General features: G+C 50.2%; 1 protein-coding gene and 1 long non-coding RNA gene across 5 annotated transcripts in view, besides 1 other annotated feature; one reads left to right on the plus strand and one right to left on the minus strand.

The window, feature by feature from the left end:
* The window catches only part of Sdk2 (sidekick cell adhesion molecule 2), a 290,656-nt gene that overhangs the window by 5,598 nt on the left and 267,335 nt on the right, over positions 1-17,723 (minus strand). For all 4 annotated transcript variants that reach the window (XM_006533253.4, XM_006533255.3, XM_006533254.4 and 1 more), the window contains 4 exons: positions 12,952-13,116; positions 11,752-11,892; positions 11,329-11,467; positions 9,404-9,530 (listed from right to left, as the gene is read on the minus strand). In XM_006533253.4, the coding sequence (XP_006533316.1) occupies positions 9,404-9,530; positions 11,329-11,467; positions 11,752-11,892; positions 12,952-13,116 (572 nt within the window). The remainder of the gene's footprint in view (positions 1-9,403; positions 9,531-11,328; positions 11,468-11,751; positions 11,893-12,951; positions 13,117-17,723) is intronic.
* Positions 1,396-5,822: an enhancer, noted in NCBI's record as "VISTA enhancer mm1462". NCBI's record gives its function as "enhancer in: neural tube[9/12] | hindbrain (rhombencephalon)[9/12] | midbrain (mesencephalon)[8/12] | dorsal root ganglion[7/12] | forebrain[7/12] | limb[7/12] | trigeminal V (ganglion, cranial)[7/12]" and the evidence as "EXISTENCE:transgenic organism evidence [ECO:0001131][PMID:17130149]".
* On the plus strand, positions 4,203-5,724 carry Gm39468 (predicted gene, 39468). Its single transcript, NR_168674.1, has 2 exons — positions 4,203-4,274; positions 4,968-5,724. It is a non-coding gene; the product is annotated as a predicted gene, 39468 (long non-coding RNA).

A 17,723-nucleotide genomic window follows, 5' to 3' on the forward strand; every position in this document is an offset into this window, starting at 1 on the left:
CAAATTCTCCTATGATGACTTTGGAGGCCGTCCTGCCCCCATGAATGTGAAATATTCAGTTATTCTTAACTCTGTTAGGATATTCTGTGGTTCTAGGCACATGCTGCTTCGGCAGGAGACAAGTCAATCTGAACTGTAAACTCTGAATTGTGCAGCTAAAATTACCACTCCCCCTCCCCCACCCCAAGCTTCCAGCCATGTTTTGAGAAGGAATAAGACAGATGGAGATTCTGGGGAACAGACCAGCTTGGATGGAGAAAGGCACACTTGGTGACATATAGCCCAGAGGTTGCTACCAAGGCTGCCTGGCTGCTATCCAGCTATGTCTTGCTTTCCTCGTCCCTGCCCACCAGTGTCCCTAGCTGGCCAATTCACCACTTATATGAACCTAAGGAAGACATGTTTGTCAAGGAGAGTGCTGGCAACAAAATCCAGCTAGGCCAACACCAGTAAGTTTGGGATGATCCACTGTGTCCCATTTGACATCGGGAGCAACTGGAGGTGACTTTGTTCTCTGGCCACGGGAGATGGAATGCACAATATGTTTTAGGGCCAAAGCCCCCTGTGGCTTCTAGACCCTCAGAAGAGGCACAGCTATGCTGGCTTCTTAGGCAGGCACTCCTGGGGAGGCAGGAGCTGCTGACTTGGCATTTCTGCAATTAGTTCTGAATTTCACACCTCTGTGCTGCGGTTGTGAATTCACTATGTGGATGCTAAGGCTGTCTCAGTGTGCATGTTGCCAGGATACTCATACCTTGGGAATACTGATGCTGCATGGGAACTGGTGTTAAGTGAATACTGATGTGGGAGTACTACTGCGGCATCATGAGTACTGTTGCTATGTGAGTACTGATGTTGTGGGAGTATTTCTGCTGCACCATGGGTACTAGTGCTGTGAGTACTGATGTTGTGTGGGTACTACTGCTGCATCATGGGTACTGTTGCTACGTGAGTACTGATGTTGTGGGAGTACTCCTGCTGCATCATGGGTACTGTTGCTATGTGAGTACTGATGTTGTGGGAGTATTTCTGCTGCACCATGGGTACTAGTGCTGTGAGTACTGATGTTGTGTGGGTACTACTGCTGCATCATGGGTACTGTTGCTACGTGAGTACTGATGTTGTGGGAGTACTCCTGCTGCATCATGGGTACTGTTGCTATGTGAGTACTGATGTTGTGGGAGTATTTCTGCTGCACCATGGGTACTAGTGCTGTGAGTACTGATGTTGTGTGGGTACTACTGCTGCATCATGGGTACTGTTGCTTTGTGAGTACTGATGTTGTGGGAGTACTCCTGCTGCATCATGGGACTGTTGCTATGTGAGTACTGATGTTGTGGAAGTACTACTGCTGTATCATGGACACTAATGCTAAGTGAGCACTGATGTGGGAATACTGCTGCATCATGGACACTAATGCTAAGTGAGCACTGATGTGGGAATACTGCTGCATCATGGGTACTGTTGCTAAGTAAGTACTGATGTTGTGGGAGTACTACTGCTGCATCATGGGTACTGTTGCTATGTGAGTACTGATGTTGTGGGAGTACTACTGCTGCATCATGGACTCTAATGCTAAGTGAGCACTGATGTGGGAATGCTGCTGCATCATGGGTACTGTTGCTAAGTAAGTACTGATGTTGTGGGAGTACTCCTGCTGCATCATGGGTACTGTTGCTATGTGAGTACTGATGTTGTGGGAGTACTCCTGCTGCATCATGGGTACTGTTGCTATGTGAGTACTGATGTTGTGGGAGTATTTCTGCTGCACCATGGGTACTAGTGCTGTGAGTACTGATGTTGTGGGAGTACTCCTGCTGCATCATGGGACTGTTGCTATGTGAGTACTGATGTTGTGGGAGTACTACTGCTGTATCATGGACACTAATGCTAAGTGAGCACTGATGTGGGAATACTGCTGCATCATGGACACTAATGCTAAGTGAGCACTGATGTGGGAATACTGCTGCATCATGGGTACTGTTGCTAAGTAAGTACTGATGTTGTGGGAGTACTCCTGCTGCTTATTGTTGCTATGAAAATACTAAGGCTTCATGGGTACTGCGGTGAATGAGTGCTCACACTATGTGACTCAGCTACTGACTCTGTGAATACTAAGGGGCTTGTGTGAGCACTAACATTGCATGGGTACTAGTACCATGTAAGTACTTATTGTGTGTGAGTACTGATGCTAAGTGAAAGAGAACACTGGGCCTGGAGAGATGGCTCAGCAGTTAAGAGCACTGACTGCTCTTCTGAAGGTCCTGAGTTCAAATCCCAGCAACCACATGGTGGCTCATGACCATCTGTAATGAGATCTGACGCCTCCTTCTGGTATGTCTGAAGACAGCTACAGTGTATTTAGATATGATAATAAAAATAAATCTTAAAAAACAAACAAAAACCAAAAACAACAACAAAAAAAGAAAAAGAAAGAGAGCACTAATGCCCAGTGAGTACTACTGGTGTGCAGGTACTGGTACTAGGTACTGACTGAGTGCTGATGCTATGTTAGTACTTATGCTGCACGGGCATGAGTACTTTGTGTGCTGATGCTGAATGCAGAGACAGTGGGTTTGCTGGGATGCAGCTCTGGTGGGGCTTTAACTCAGATCTGCCTGTTCTCTGATGTCCACCCTGGCACTTAACTTGCACTTACTCCAGGGTTCCTGGAAGAGAGTGAGAGTCCCTCCCTTGACTCCCAGGGAGACAAACACTCCCCAGCCAATGGCTAACTTCCTTCCCTTCCTTTGATTCCACCCTTGCTCTCCACCTTTCTGCAGTCTCAGCTTCTCCCCCTTGCAGCCTCCAAGTACCCATCCTCCCCAGGAAGGTAGGCCCACAATGGACAGCCCTGCCAGTCAATTAGCTTTGGGTTCAGGGCAGCACAATGTGAGCCATTTGTGTGTGTGTGTGTGTGTGTGTGTGTGTGTGTGTGTGCCCATCTGTCTTCCCAGAACAAAAGACATAACAAGAAGGATCCATATGTTGAGGCCAGGCTAATACTCTGAGGCCAGAGGCTGGGGGCCATAGTGGTGGTTGTGGCAGTGATAGGTGTGGGGGTAGGGTGGTTTGTCTCTCTTCTGGTAGGGTCTGGGGGTGTAGAGAACCAGGTTAGAGCATTCTACTAGCTTCCTGTCTTGGAAGAGCTTGCCAGTGTCTCCAAGGCATCTAGAATTTTCCGCTAGCCCTAGGCTTCCACATTTGGGAGGAGTTCCAGATCACAGTGTGCCACTTCTACAATGCATGCGCCTCTGGGGTCAGAGGTGGTGCCATGGCCCTTGTTAGTAAAGCATGTTTGTAACCAACACTGGCAGGCTTTAGGCCTTGGTGGACTGATCTGCAAAATGGTAGCTTGTGACCTATTAGGTGAAGAGGAGCCAAAGCAGGCAGGAGTAGAATAAATGATATTATTTGGGGAGAAAGGCTGGGGCAGGGACAGAGTTTCAGTGGGAGAGATCACAAGGGGCCAGGGATTGGACAGTGCCTCCGTGACGTCACTGGAACGGAACAGCCTCCCTTGCTAGGCAACAGTGGGTGGCGTCTGATTTGGGGGTTGTGCTGGGTCCACTCTGGCTCTTCCAGGCCCAAATCTCAAAGCCTGTTTATCTATACTACCTCAGACCAGCAGCTGCTATCTCCTGAGCGCCCACTGGATGCCTGGCCCTCTGGGAAGACAGCCCTGACAGATGGGAAGGCTGGAAGTGGGGGTTGGGGGTGCTGAGGTGGGGTCTGAGCTGTTAGCTAGTCCCTCCTCCAGCTCCCTGGGGTCAAGGAGGAAGGGGGGGGGTGTCTTTCCCCCAGACTAACAGGGCAGTTACCGCCTCCACCTCCCCGAACATCTGTTTCTTTTCAGGGTGGGGGTGGGGTGAGAAGAAAGAGTGCGAGGGGAGCCAGGGGCTCCGATTGTAGCTTTCAACCCTCTCTCAGTAACTGAATGCGGTGTCCCGGGAGCGGGCAAGCACAAAGGGGGCTTTCAGGGACCATCCTGCCAGGCCGGCAAGCGACTGCTTCAGTTCCCTGGCCTCTTAACAGCTCCTCAAAGCCACTCAATCAGCAATTACTCGGTCGAAGGAGCGGGAGGGAGGGCAGACGCCAGGCTTGGGGACAGGAGTGGGGGAGGGACCCAGAAGGAGGGCCAATTGTAGAGACAAAAGCTGAAATCTCAAAGTGGAAAAAAAGCCCTTTGCTCGTTTTCTTGTCTCTTGTACCAGACTCAGCTAGCTGGTAAAGGTTCCGGATGACGAGCTCAGGGCGTAAGGGGCAGGTTTGAGGTATGGGACCAGGCAGGTAATGTGTGTGTGTTTATGTGTGTGTGTGTATGTGATGTGTATTGTACCCGTGTTTGTGTGTTTGAGTGTGCATGTCTCTGTTTTTATTTTGAGGACTTCAGAGACTATGAGACCCCCCCTCATCTGGGGTCCCAGGGGATCGGTCCTGTCTGATCACACTCTGGACATAGTGCTCTGTCCCTTGGATAAGCTAACTTTTGGGGCAGTGTGGCTACCTTCTTCAGGGTTGGAGAGGTTGCTGACATGCTAAGGGGCCCCTGAGAATCTTCAGAGGACTCCACTGATTTTCCTGTGAGGGCTCATTTTCAGAACTTTGGGCTCCCCGTGTGAAAACAACTTGAGAGATGTCAGCCTATGCAAGCCATATGTCTGTCTAGGATGTCTGTGGTCAAGGGCCTTGAGGGAAGTTCCGGAGGGAGGTTTGGGAATGGATGTTGTCCTCAGAGTCATCAGGACAGACAGAGTCCCAGTCACCTGCTCTTCTGAGCTCTGTAACCAAGAGCTTAATGTTGGCCATCTCTGAGTATCCGAATCCCCCAGTGCCTTATGGGACATCAACTTGTTACCAAGGCAGGGCTCTTAGGCTCTAAATGAGATGCATAAAGTATAAGGTTTGGCATGGATAAGGTATTGACCAACTTCTCTGTCCTGTGCTATCTTTCTCTTTGGGCTAAGGAGAGGAGAGAGACAAGACAGGGCCTTAGCTGAGCCCGTTCCAGGGATGGCCCAACCTGATGGACAAGAAACAAAACGGACAAGAAGATGAGAAACATTCAACAGACAGGAGGCCTTAGGGGAAGGGGACAGTGTACCTGACTCGGACCAGCACATACCAAATGAGTACCCGCATCTTCTAGGAACACCCCCCCCCCCCCCGACATCCCTCTGTCACATGCCTTTGGGTAGTGTCTCTTCAGTGCCTCAACTTCCTCAAACGGCAGGAAATAGAACGAAGTTAGGATATCCCTTTCTTCCTACAGTTAGTCGTTATGGTTCCGTGATATTTGAGAACCGAGATGTGTGGTTATTAACGCACAGGTGGCCCTCTCCGGCAGACCATAATAGGATGTCACAAAGCATCTTTTGCTTACTGCTTCAGCTACTACCATTGATGTGTCTGGTGCTATTCAAACCTGGGACCCATAACCCTACCCCTAACTCTAGCCCTGTTAACATACAAGCAGTGCTGCTGGCCCGATATCAGGGGCCCAGTGACTGGTTACGTCACCACCGCCACCGGGTGTGCTAGGCGTCTGTTGCAGGGTCCCATCACCCACCACTGTCTCTGTCTGCATGATCTCTTTCGATCTCTGCCTGCCCCAACTTCTCTGTCTTCCTCTCTGCATGTGACTTCCCTGGCCCCGTTCTTTGAGACCAGTGAGCCCCACCCCCCCAAGAGCTGCCTCCAATAAACCCGCTTCTATACTCTTGATTCAGCTTGAATTGGCTTATTTTGTTGGTGGAGAAAACCTATTATCTGGTACCATTCAGTGGTGTGGTCCAATAGCTGTTGAATGCGAACCCCAAGGAAGGAACCAGTGAATCAAAGAATACGTTCCATGGAGACAGGAAGTCAACAGCCATTTCTTCAATGTGCCTGACCCACATAAAGGATAGGAAAGGTATAACAGGGAGTTGGGGGTTGGGGAGTGTCTGGACTTTTTTTTTTTTTTTTTGGTTTTTTGGAGACAGGGTTTCTCTGTGTAGCCCTGGCTATCCTGGAACTCACTCTGTAGACCAGGCTGGCCTTGAACTCAGAAATTCGCCTGCCTCTGTCTCCCAAGTGCTGGGATTAAAGGCGTGCAACACCACGCCTGGTGGGTCTGGACTTTTTGAGCTGTGTGTGACTGCCCTTCCCCCCATACCACCACCACTGTTTCTTATTGTTTTAACCTAGAAGTAATCATGTCATCAGTACCTTCCAGGGATTTAAGAGTGTCATGTACCCACAATTCTTAGAGCCCATCCTGACTCCTAGTAAATGCTCCATATCCTTAATAAAGATGTGACGGGTCCCACACATTTTCTTTAAATGTTTTCACATAGATTTGATTTTTTTTTTTTTCTAAATGAGCTTTAAGCTGGCTAAGCACAATCCTGCTAAGAACTGGAAATTAAGATTGGAAGACATCAGCTGTGGGCTTAGTGTTTCTTTTCCATTGAGATGCAGTTGAGTGCTAAATATACATATTTTTCCCCTACTAAACTTGTGCTGTTATTTTGAAAATGAATTGGGATGGAGCCAGGCTGCATTTTTAGACATTTCACCAAACAAGCCACAGACAAATTTCTTTGGGTGTGCCTTTCCTGTGTTGGGGGCGGGGACTGTCTCTAGCACCTCTTGAGGCATGGCCCTGGGTCCTTGGGAGGAGCCAGCCTCTGCCTCTAGCCTTTCACCCACAGCCCTCTGGGGCCTTTCTCACACTGCATCTTATCATATATGTTTACTTTTAAGTCAAATTGACATTTTGTTTATGACTGTCTCACAGGATAGAGGCTGGACAGACTTCTATCAGTTTGGGGAACAAGATTTGGGTGGCCTGACTTGGAATATAAACCAGGCTGCACACTCATGCAATGGGGCCTGGGGGAGGGGATGCCGAGGGGGAAGGGTTGCCAGTCCCCAGGGACCTGCATTTGTCATCTGCCTAGGACAGCCATTAGGGTCACACTCCAGACCCTGATTGATAATCCAGAGAGCTCTGGCAGGGATGTCTGAGGGACAAGGTCAGCTGCTCTACCTCTACATGTAACCCTGCAGACCCCAAGGAGATCCTGGGGGCGTGTCAGAGTCCTATCTCCATCACCTCCGTGTTCTGAGAACAGGCTCAGGAAATAGGCCAGAGGCCAATGATATAGTTCAGGGGTAAAGTTTTCATCTAGCAAGTGGGGGACTTTGTGTCCCATTCCCAGGGCCAGAGAAAGATAGGGAGAGAGAGACAGGAAGATTTGAGAGAAGTTAGAGACAGCTCTTCCCCATTATTCTGCTGGAGCTGTCCTAAGCCAGAGGCTGATGTAGAAACACAGTTCCCATGGTTGTCAAGCATAGACGTGCAGAAGAAAGCCAGCTGGAATTAGGGTGCTGTGTTCCTGCTAATTACAGAGTGGTAAAGCTGACTGCCTGGGGTCCTTCTGGTGACACTTAGGAGCTCTGGGATGTGGCTACTTACCAACAGCTAGGCACACATTTTATTGACAGTATAGAATGCAAGTTTCATACTGGGAGTAGGGGCCTGCTCATCCCACAGTCCCATCTCTGAGATGCAAGGGTCCTAGTGAACCTGGAATCTGGGTTCTCTGTGGGCCTAGAGCCAAGTGTTTGGAGATAGGACTATCAATCGAATGTGTGTACAAAGCCGTGTGGGGGTTGGAAGGGTGTGAAGTGGGTAGGAGTGGTGAGCGGGATGGGAATAACTTTAGTGCCAAGAGCATGTATTGCCTGCCTTTAGTCTTTAGAGGGGACTTGATTATTTTCTTCTTCTTTGTCCTGGAACTCACTTTGTAGACCAGGCTGGCCTCGAACTCAGAAATCCACCTGCCTCTGCCTCCCGAGTGCTGGTTCTTTTTTTTAAAAAAGAAACTCCACAAGTTATTGGTAAAACATGACTCAGAGGAGTGATGAATGTTTGGTTCTCTTAGATGGCTTATTGGACAGAGCAGAAGACTTTTCTAGAAAGTCTACTAGGAGCAAGGCTTTGGGGATAGGGTAGAAACAAAGCCAGACCCAACTCTATGGGCAGGCAGTATAGCATCTGGCCCTGAAACAGAGAAGCTGGAATCCCAGTCTGCTGCACTTGAGTGAACTCCAGGATGGTCTTCTATTTCCTGCTCCATCTCCCCAGTGCTGGGATTATGGGTGTGGCTGGTGTAAATACTGCTGGGGATTGAACCCCGGGGTTCCCACATGCTAGGTAAGTACTCATCCCCTGAGCTGCTGAGACTGAACCCCGGGGTTCCCACATGCTAGGTAAGTACTCATCCACTGAGCTGCTGAGACTGAACCCCGGGGTTCCCACGTGCTAGGTAAGTACTCATCCACTGAGCTGCTGGGACTGAACCCCGGGGTTCCCACGTGCTAGGTAAGTACTCATCCACTGAACTGCTGAGACTGAACCCCGGGGATCCCCACATGCTAGGTAAGTACTCATCCACTGAGCTGCTGAGACTGAACCCTGGGATCCCCACATGCTAGGTAAGTACTCATCCCCTGAGCTGCTGAGACTGAACCCCGGGGATCCCCACATGCTAGGTAAGTACTCATCCACTGAGCTGCTGAGACTGAACCCCGGGGATCCCCACATGCTAGGTAAGTACTCATCCACTGAGCTGCTGAGACTGAACCCCGGGGTTCCCACATGCTAGGTAAGTACTCATCCACTGAGCTGCTGAGACTGAACCCCGGGGTTCCCACATGCTAGGTAAGTACTCATCCACTGAGCTGCTGAGACTGAACCCCGGGGTTCCCACGTGCTAGGTAAGTACTCATCCACTGAGCTGCTGAGACTGAACCCCGGGGTTCCCACGTGCTAGGTAAGTACTCATCCACTGAGCTGCTGAGACTGAACCCCGGGGTTCCCACGTGCTAGGTAAGTACTCACCACTGAGCTGCTGAGACTGAACCCCGGGGTTCCCACATGCTAGGTAAGTACTCATCCACTGAGCTGCTGAGACTGAACCCCGGGACTGCTGTATGCTCATCTATTGAGCTGCATCCCTAGCCCCTCTTTTAGTTACTCTTCAGCTCCAAGGTTCCTCCATAAGTCCGAGTTACAGAGAACCCGGGCAACGGCGGGGCTCTGGTGACTGTAGGGGTCCAGGCTCTCATGTGATTCCTGTGGCCCAGACCCCATTTGCTCTGGGGGAAACTGAGCAGGGCTTGGAGGTGGTGGTGAATGACCCATGAATGACTTCTGGATAGCTTTTCTCTCCCGCTTTGGTCTCCAAAGTCAAGGAAGGAAAGAAGGGAGAGGGATGGGGAGGAAGAGGAGGAGGAGGAGGAGGAGGCTGGCTGTGTGGTAGGATGCTGCTTATCCCTTCACCCACATTTGGTAGCAGCCACCACCTGTCTAGGCTTGTGCCCTCGTGCCCCTCGTGCCCCTTGCGCCCCTCACCTGGGAGTCAGAGATCTCCGAGGGCTTCTCAGTCAGGCTGCTGCTCTCAGCTGGGATGAGGTCGTTGTACTTGGTGACGTCTTCATCAGAGTAATGTAGGCTACCTGGACTGGGCCTGGGAGGGGACCTAGGGAGAGGAGTGAGGCTGAGAGGTAGTCTCAGAGAGGTCTGGAGGAACGCAGGCCACCGGCCCCTCCACCCTGGGTTCCTCCTTGTGACCACACTATGTCAGTCTGGGCCTTAGAGAAGTGGGTGGGGTGAGGGGGGACTTAGCAGAGGAGGAGAGAAAACAGAATACCACACTGAAGTCCTTGAACATATAGGGCAAATGGAATGTGTGTCTATGTGCCTGGGCACATACATGTATGCACAGACATTACTGAGTCCAGGTCAGCCTGAATCTGGTTTGGTGAAAACAAGATTTTTCTCATTCCCATGGGGGCATAGAACATGCAGGCCTCTATGTATGTGTCCTATGAGTAGGAGGGGGAGGGGGACAAGGGGAGGTGGGGCCATGGGTGAAATGCCCCCTTGTTCCCCGTGGCAGTCCCAGGAGCCTGCTCAGCGGGGCTGTGGCAGCCATGCCAGGCTTGGGTGAGTTTTACCGCAGCTTCAAACGCTTCTTTCTTTGGAAGTCTGGATTGGCGAGGGATGAGAGCCTGAGTGCTCCGCCCTCTGCCTTCCCCTCCACCCCCTTGGAGAAGTACACATGGCTTACCCTTGCAAGAGGAGACAGAGAGAGGCTTTGTGAATTCGCTCAAAGAGGTTGCTCCCCCACCCCCAGCCTGCTGCCTCCACCGAACTGTGAATGTCAATACGCTGAGGCTGGAGACCGGAGTCCCTTTGGCTGTAGCCTCAACCTCCCTTGAACTTTTGGGAACATTAAACTGCCCAGTCCCGTCAGAGGAGGACCAGGTAGACCCCAGAATCATCCCTGGCCCTTAAGAATGGACAGCCTGGGGAGGGGGGTATAGGGGACTTTCAGGATAGCATTTGAAATGTAAATGAAGTAAATACTTAATAAAAAATTGGAGGGAAAAAAGAAAAGAATGGACAGCTTGGTGGCTTCAGGGAAGACTATCCAGAATAGACTGGAGTCAGAAAGAAGTCAGGAATGGGAGTTGGGTCCCACCAAAATGGCCGCTATCTTTTTTCATTGCTTTGGGCTTTTGGGAAAGGACCCCGTTTGGTGCAGGCTGGCCTCAAACACTATGGAACTCAGGGCTGATCGTTCAGTACTGATCCTCACAGTTCTGCCTCCCAGGAACCCGCCAGGATTACAGGTGTGCGCCACTACATCCAGTTTTCACAGTGTTAGGCCTCAACCGTGACAGGCAAGCTCTCTGGCAGCTGAGCCAGAGGTCCTTCCATGCTAACTGCTTCCAGAGGCTGAAAGATGGTGGCAGGATCTTGACTTGACTCCAACCAAAGTAAGCCAAGCCCAGGAAAGAAGGTGCTTACTCTCCCCTTGCTAAGAAAGGCACACACAATGGGCTAGTCCCTGGCACCTCGCACCGAGGTGTCTCATCTGGGTCTGAGATGGGGTGCATGGCCGTCTGTCCGTAAGGCTGGTTACTAGTGCAATTGACTGCAAACTACTGTAGGTTGGTTTCCATGACTATGTGTTTCTGCACTCTGCAGCTATTGGCAGAGACTCTTAGTGTCCACCTCCTCATGGAGTTTCTAACATTCTCTAAGCTGTGACTGGGTCTGGTGGGACTAACAGAAGCCCCTAAGTATCTCGCTGGGGTCCCACGTGACCTTCCGCTGACCATTGCCAGCCCTGAAGCATGGATGCTATTTCCCAGGGAAGGGGAAGGCCACGTGGGCATGGCTTGTTCCATGCTCCTTCCTGGCCATCCCTGCTGGACGCTGCTGTGTGGCCCTCAAGTCTCTGTCCTCTGTCACACATGCAGGCGTAGTACCTGGTGTACAAGCCGTTCTTCCTGCAGAAGGAGTTCTTTACGGACAGCCGACGGTTGTTGAGCTCCAGAGCAGGGAAACTGCTTTCATCCAAGCTTAGCATCTCCCCGTGGCCGAGCGCTCCTGACTTGGTATTCCCTCCTGAGGGCAAAGAGATGTGGGGGGAGAGGGGGGAGAGAATTGGTACCCATCAGACCACACAGCCAGCCATTCCTTCCCAGGTCCATTCTCCCACTTAGCTGGGATGCTCCTTTTTCTTGCTTGTTAGTATCAAGACCCAGATTAGAGCCCAGGGTTGTGTGGAGGAATTCCTGGCTGCCTCGCCTGAGATGGTACATTGCTAGAAAATGGACCTTCCCAGCCCCCAACATAAAGAAGACCCCCAGGAGTCAAGCCTGCCGTTGGGAGGACACAGGGTCACTCACCTGAATCTGTCTTCTTGGAGTACTTCTTGCTCTGACCTCGGATGATGAGTACGAAGACCAGGAGAAGGATGAAGATGAGGCCCACAAGAGCAATGACCACTAAGAACCACCATTCCTCATAAAAGGGGCTGGCTTTCTGGGCTGCAACAGCAGTAGAGTGTCAGGACCTGGATGCTCAATACTCTCCTGCCTACAAGCCTTCTTGGTCCATCTGGGGTCCCACCACCTGCTCATGGGCATTACCAGTAGGTGGGGGTCTGTGCACTCTAAAAGTTTCTGCTTTGATCTGCTGGCAAAGGTTTGCCTGGGAGACCATTTTAAGAAGAGTTTTATGGTCTAGTTGATTGAGAATTCCCTGGGTTTATTAAGAAAGAGTGCTGCGATCGATGAGTGATGTCTGCCAGGGGATCAAGAATGGAGAGTAGCAGTTTGTTAGCTGCTTTTTTGTTTTTGCTCTCCTGACTTTGGGGGAAAAAAAAAAGACTTTGATAGACAGATTCTAATTTGTGTGTGGAAAGATGTTTCTCTGGACTTTAGTAAGCCTGAGAGATCTTTCCTCAAAGTTATAGTGAATGTTTTTGTTGTTGTTGTTATTTATTTATATGTTTATTTATTTACAGATGGTAGGAAGCTAAGAAGTTTATTTTCATCTCTTTGTCTTTCATAATTTGGTGTTATCCATCTCGGCACAGGAGCAGTATATGGGTGGAAAAGGAGCTGGGTTGCTAATGCCCAAGCAGAGAGCCGATTTTCTGCCTCTATATTTAAAGTGGTCAGTAACTGGGCAGGGCCATAGGTGTAGGCCTAGTGCCACATGTGAACCCTGAGGTGGATAGGAGGAATGAAAGAGAGGGGGAGGGTGGGGCAGTGAACAGGACCCACCTGGGGTGCTGCCCAGTGGGGTCTTAGAGGCCACCAGTGTTAGCCCATGGCCCACCTGGGTGCTGTCTGTTGGGAGTGGGGTGAAGTGGCTTGTGTGGAGCCATAGTTTATGGCCTGGCTAGCAACTTCCTCTGAGGCTGTGAACTGCGGTAGGCATGGAGCCCAGAGCTCATGGTTAGAGAAGTTGAGGGACAGTGCATTTCTATGACCACCTTGACTCTTCTGCTGCCCAGTGTCCGCCTTCTTCCTGTCCCCTTCCCCCAGCATGACATCAACTCTTCCATGGACTCTCTGACCTGCCACCCTATAGGCTGGTACCTGGCACAGACTGGGAGGGGCTGCTGGGAGTGCCAAAGCCGTAGTCGTTGACTGCGATGACCCGGAAGTCATAGCTTACGCCTGGCTTCAGGATGTCCATGCTGAAGGTGTAGGAAGTCACCTCCTTGGGGATATCCTTGATGAGAATGTCCCAGAGCCCCTCATCTGCAGGAGCAGAGAGAGGAGGCACTGTGAGGTGGAAGAGCCTCAGATCCCAGCTGATCTGGTTCTAGCTGTAACCCCCTGAATAACGGGTCCCATCTAATCAGTGGCCCAACGCATGCCTGAGCCTGGCTCTTAGGACGGCCTTGTCTTAGAGACAGATACTTTCTGAGAGAGTGTGCCTCTAAAATCTTTTCTTTAAAATTAAAACATCTGTAAAACATTTAAAAAATGTACCATGCAATAAATTCTTTAACAACCAAACCAGTACAGGCTGAACATCCTAATCAGAGAAACTAAACTCTAATATCGACACGCCTGTGATCTTAGCACTCCAGAGGTCAAGGAAAGAGGATATCAACCTTGAGGCTAGCCTGGGATATACAGTGAGACTTAAATGAATAAAAAAGTAAAATCTAAAATGCTCCCAAAAAGAAACATTTTGAGACCTATAACATCTCAAGCAGAAAGACTACACACGCTTAAACTTTACTTCATGTACAAAATACTAAAATAGTGTATAAAATTAATTTTTAGGCTATGTGTATATGGTATATCACATAAGAAAATTTATATTTGTCTATCCAAAATATATTTAGTATATTTGCATAGATATTATATAGGCAATTATATTCTTATTCTATGTTATATTATGTATATATAATATACATATATAACAGGATATGTATTATAGAATTATCTTGATCTCCCAGCTCTCCCTGCCGCAGCGGCCCCAGCCTCACTCTCAGGGACCTCATTCTTCCGTGAACTTCTGAGCCGATCTCCTGTACCAGGGCTGGCTTCCCAGTTCCAGAACATTCTCTCCCGGATTGAAGGAATCTGTTGCTCTTACCACACTTTCCCTCGGATCCAGCAGGGGAATCTGGGACATAAGTAGCCACCACTGCCCTAGCATCATTTGAAAAAACATTTTGGACCAAGTCCAAGTGTGCTGCAAGCCGGGTCGAGGGCAGCCTGCCTCTCTGCATCATAGACCCTGCAAGTTTACCGAAGCCTGCATGAGGTCTGTCTGTTCAGAGATTCTCCCAGAAGGCCCTGGGTCCTGAGCCATGGCTGGTAGTATGCATTATGCATGTGTGTGCGTGTGTATGTGTGTGTGTGTGTGTGTGTGTGTTTGTGCGCGTGCACACGTGCGTGCACGGCCATGTCTGGGTCTCCTTTGCTCCTCCTTCATTGCTCTTCACCTCATTCTTTTGAGACAGTGAGGGTCTGTCATCGAATCTTGAGCTCAGCAATCAGCTAGGCTGGCTGGGCATAGACCATGGGGATCCCTGCTTGCCTCTACCTCCCGGTACTGGGGTCACAGAATTTTCCCTCAGCTCTTATATGGATGCTGGTCATGCAAACTCGGGACCTCATGCTTGGGTAGCAAGCAATTTACCCAGAGAGTCGTCTTTCCTGCCTCATTGTCAGTATTTTTGAATATCTACTTGATTATTACCTACGTTATTTTAATTTTTTAAAAATTACCTTTATTTTATGTGAATTGGTGTTATGCCTGCATGTATGTCTATGTGAGACGATGTCAGATCTTGAAGTTACAGATAGTTGTGAGCTGCCACCCACATGTATATCAGAGTTAGATCTGGAGTTACAGACAGTTGTGAGTTGCCACGGTGGGTGCTGGGATTTGAACCCTAGTCCTCTAGAAAAGCAGTCAGTGAGTGTCCTTAACCACTGAGCCATCTCTCCAGCCCGCTAACTTAAAAATCTTTTGAGACAGGGTCTCACTTTGTGGCCCAAGCTGATCTGGCATCCACAACTCCCTGCCTCCTCCTCTTTCCTTGTGCCAGCATATCCAGTTACCCAATTATCTTTCTGTTTAATCTCCTGGCGCTCTCCCTACTTCGAGGCTGTGCAATCCTTAAGGATCATGTGTGGCTTGTCTTTATATCCTTATACACCAGCACTTAGCTCAGACACCCTTCGTGGCGTGTGCTAAATCTAGGAGCTCTGACTTTCCCCTGCGTTTCTCATAGTATTATCTCGCAGGTCAATGCGTAGCTCAGCACTTCATTCCTTGGGATGTAGTGGGGCTCAGATCCCTCATGCGATTACTGTAACAATGTGGCCTCTCCCATAGCAGCTGACAGTCCTGTGTCATACAACCTGATGCGCGGGCTGGGGGTGGGGTGGGGGAGTAGCTGTAACAATGACAGGGGGTAAGAACTTCTCCTGTCTGACAGATAAGACAAGGCTCAGAGAACTTAACTTGTCTTGCCAAGGTCACAGCGACATGGCTAACAGTGCTGGCATTTTCTGCTGAGCTACCCGACTCTTGGCATTGAGTTTCCTCATGGTACCCGGGAAAAGCGGTGGGTGCAACCAACGTCTGCTAATAGCTCATGGAGAATCCTGCTGTTGCCTTCTAGAGGCTGAGGTCTCCTGCCTGCTCTTTATACCCACTCCCCCTTCTCTGTACCCCACACAAACAAAGGATGGGGGCTGGGCAGTGAGACCAAGCCAGAAGCTGCTAGAATGTCCCTCAATGGCCTCAGTCCTCAGAGTCAGCAGATGTGGGAGCCAGTTCACAGGCCCGGTCAGTCCCAGAGCGAACCCCTCCCTCGCTCTGCTCTGCCCGAGAGCTAAATGGCTCAAAGTCGGTATGTCTAGCTTAGTCTGTGTAGCACAAAGCACAGCAATGCAGGGATATTTTGTGTCACCAGGGCTGTTTTGTCATGAGGAGCACATTAGCATGGAGGGAGGATAAAAGAGGGGGAAGGCAGCCCAGAGGAGGGGAGACAGCCATCTCTGAAAAGCAGCTCACTTTCCAACAGGTTTAATTAAGGGTTGTCCACGCATCCTCAGGGCTCCCTTCCCCTGCTTTCCCACTGTCTGTTCTTCCTTAGAACTGCTGGTGTTGACCCTTCTGTATCTGTCACGGAATGCTGGCTCAGTCCTTCCTCTGTTCCACCTGTGTGCACCAAGTCACAACCCCCAAACTTGGAAGGACAGTGGCCCATGCTGGGCCTCCCAGGAAACACTGGAAAAGCAACAGGCTGAGGTCCGGGGCCAACATTCCACAGCCTGGCACCGGGTCGGCTGACTTTGGTGGAATAAGCAGGCACAGGCCTTGGTGAGGAGATGCATGCAAAGGCCTCTGGGCCAACTCAACAGCCGGCACCAGGGAGGGACCATCTGGAGAGCCGGCACCACCTGCAGTGTAGGCGACCTGGTGCATCTGAGTTTGCTAGACACTGAGCTATGGTGGCTGTGATGGTTAGTGTGAGATTAGGGCAGTGGTGGGTGGTGGTGGCTTCCAGGAGCTCCCAGAATAATTAATTCTTTGTTATTGGGGTGACCCAGCCACCCTGAGGAATGTACAACCTGTGGTGGTGGTGGTGGGAGCTGGTTCAAGTCTCCATAAGAAGTATTCTGTGGAAATGGCTTGGCCAGCAAACTGCTTCTTTTGCAAGCATTGAGATCGGAGTTTGATTCCCTAGAACCCAGGTTTTTGTTGTTGTTGTTTGTTTGTTTGTTTGTTTGTTTTTGTTGTTTTTGTTTTTCTGGATTTTTTTGAGACAGGGTTTCTCTGTACTAGCCTTGGCTGTCCTGGAACTCACTCTGTAGACCAGGCTGGCCTCGAACTCAGAAGTCCGCCTGCCTCTGCCTCCCAAGTGATGGGATTAAAGGCGTGAGCCACCACTGCCTGGCCAGATCCCAGGTTTTTAATCTTTGTTTTCAAAAGCCAGACACGGGCACAGTGGCAAGCGATTGGGAGCTCAGTGCTGGAGAGACAGGATGATCTCTGGGGCTCTCTGGCCAGCTAGCCGAGGTTAATTTGGTGAGTTCCAGGCTAGTGAGAGACCCCGTCTCATAAAACAAGGTGAACGGCACCTGAGGAATTACACCAGAGGCTGACTTTAGGCATCTACCTGCATGCACATGTCAACTACTACTAGGCTCTCCTACCTCTGACTATTAATTCTCATTTGGCAGCAAAGACTTATCTTATCTTTCTCAACTTCTATCGCCTAGGCGCAGAGCCTCAGAATACAAAGATCAAGCCGGCAGCTCTCGGCTGACTTGGGCTCCTCTGATTAGCTTGGAAACCTAGCAACAGAGGGAGCTGGAGTTTGCGGAGTAATGGAACTGGTGCCCGGGGAAGCAGGTGCAGGGCCGATAGTGAAACAGGAGCGGAGAGCAAGCCCCCTCAGGAGTGACTTATCAGCCGCTCAGCGCCTGATGGCTTTGGAAGTTCTTGTGATTCGATTTCAGGCTTGACAGGAGAGGTCGGTAGGATGACAAAGTGAGTCACAAGCAGGACATGGGCATTTAGCTAACGTGAGCCAAGCCTTGCTTTTCTGGCTTCGTGGTCTTCATGGGTGTGCATGCATGAATGAGCGTGCGAGTGCATGTGTGCATGCTCGAGGGTGCGTGCACTTGTGTATGGAGGTCAGAGGGGGATGTTGAATGTCTGTTAATTGCTCTCTACTCTATTTCTTGAGACAATGTCTCTTTGAAACTAGAGCTTGCCAATTCTAGCCAGCAAACTCTAGGGCTCTGCCCCCGTGCTGGTGTTACAGGTGTGCACTACCATGTATGACTTTTCTATGGGGTTGTTGGGGACCTGAAATTGGGTCCTCATG

The sequence above is a fragment of the Mus musculus genome, chromosome 11 (assembly GCF_000001635.26).
Source record: "Mus musculus strain C57BL/6J chromosome 11, GRCm38.p6 C57BL/6J".
Lineage (NCBI taxonomy): Eukaryota > Metazoa > Chordata > Mammalia > Rodentia > Muridae > Mus > Mus musculus.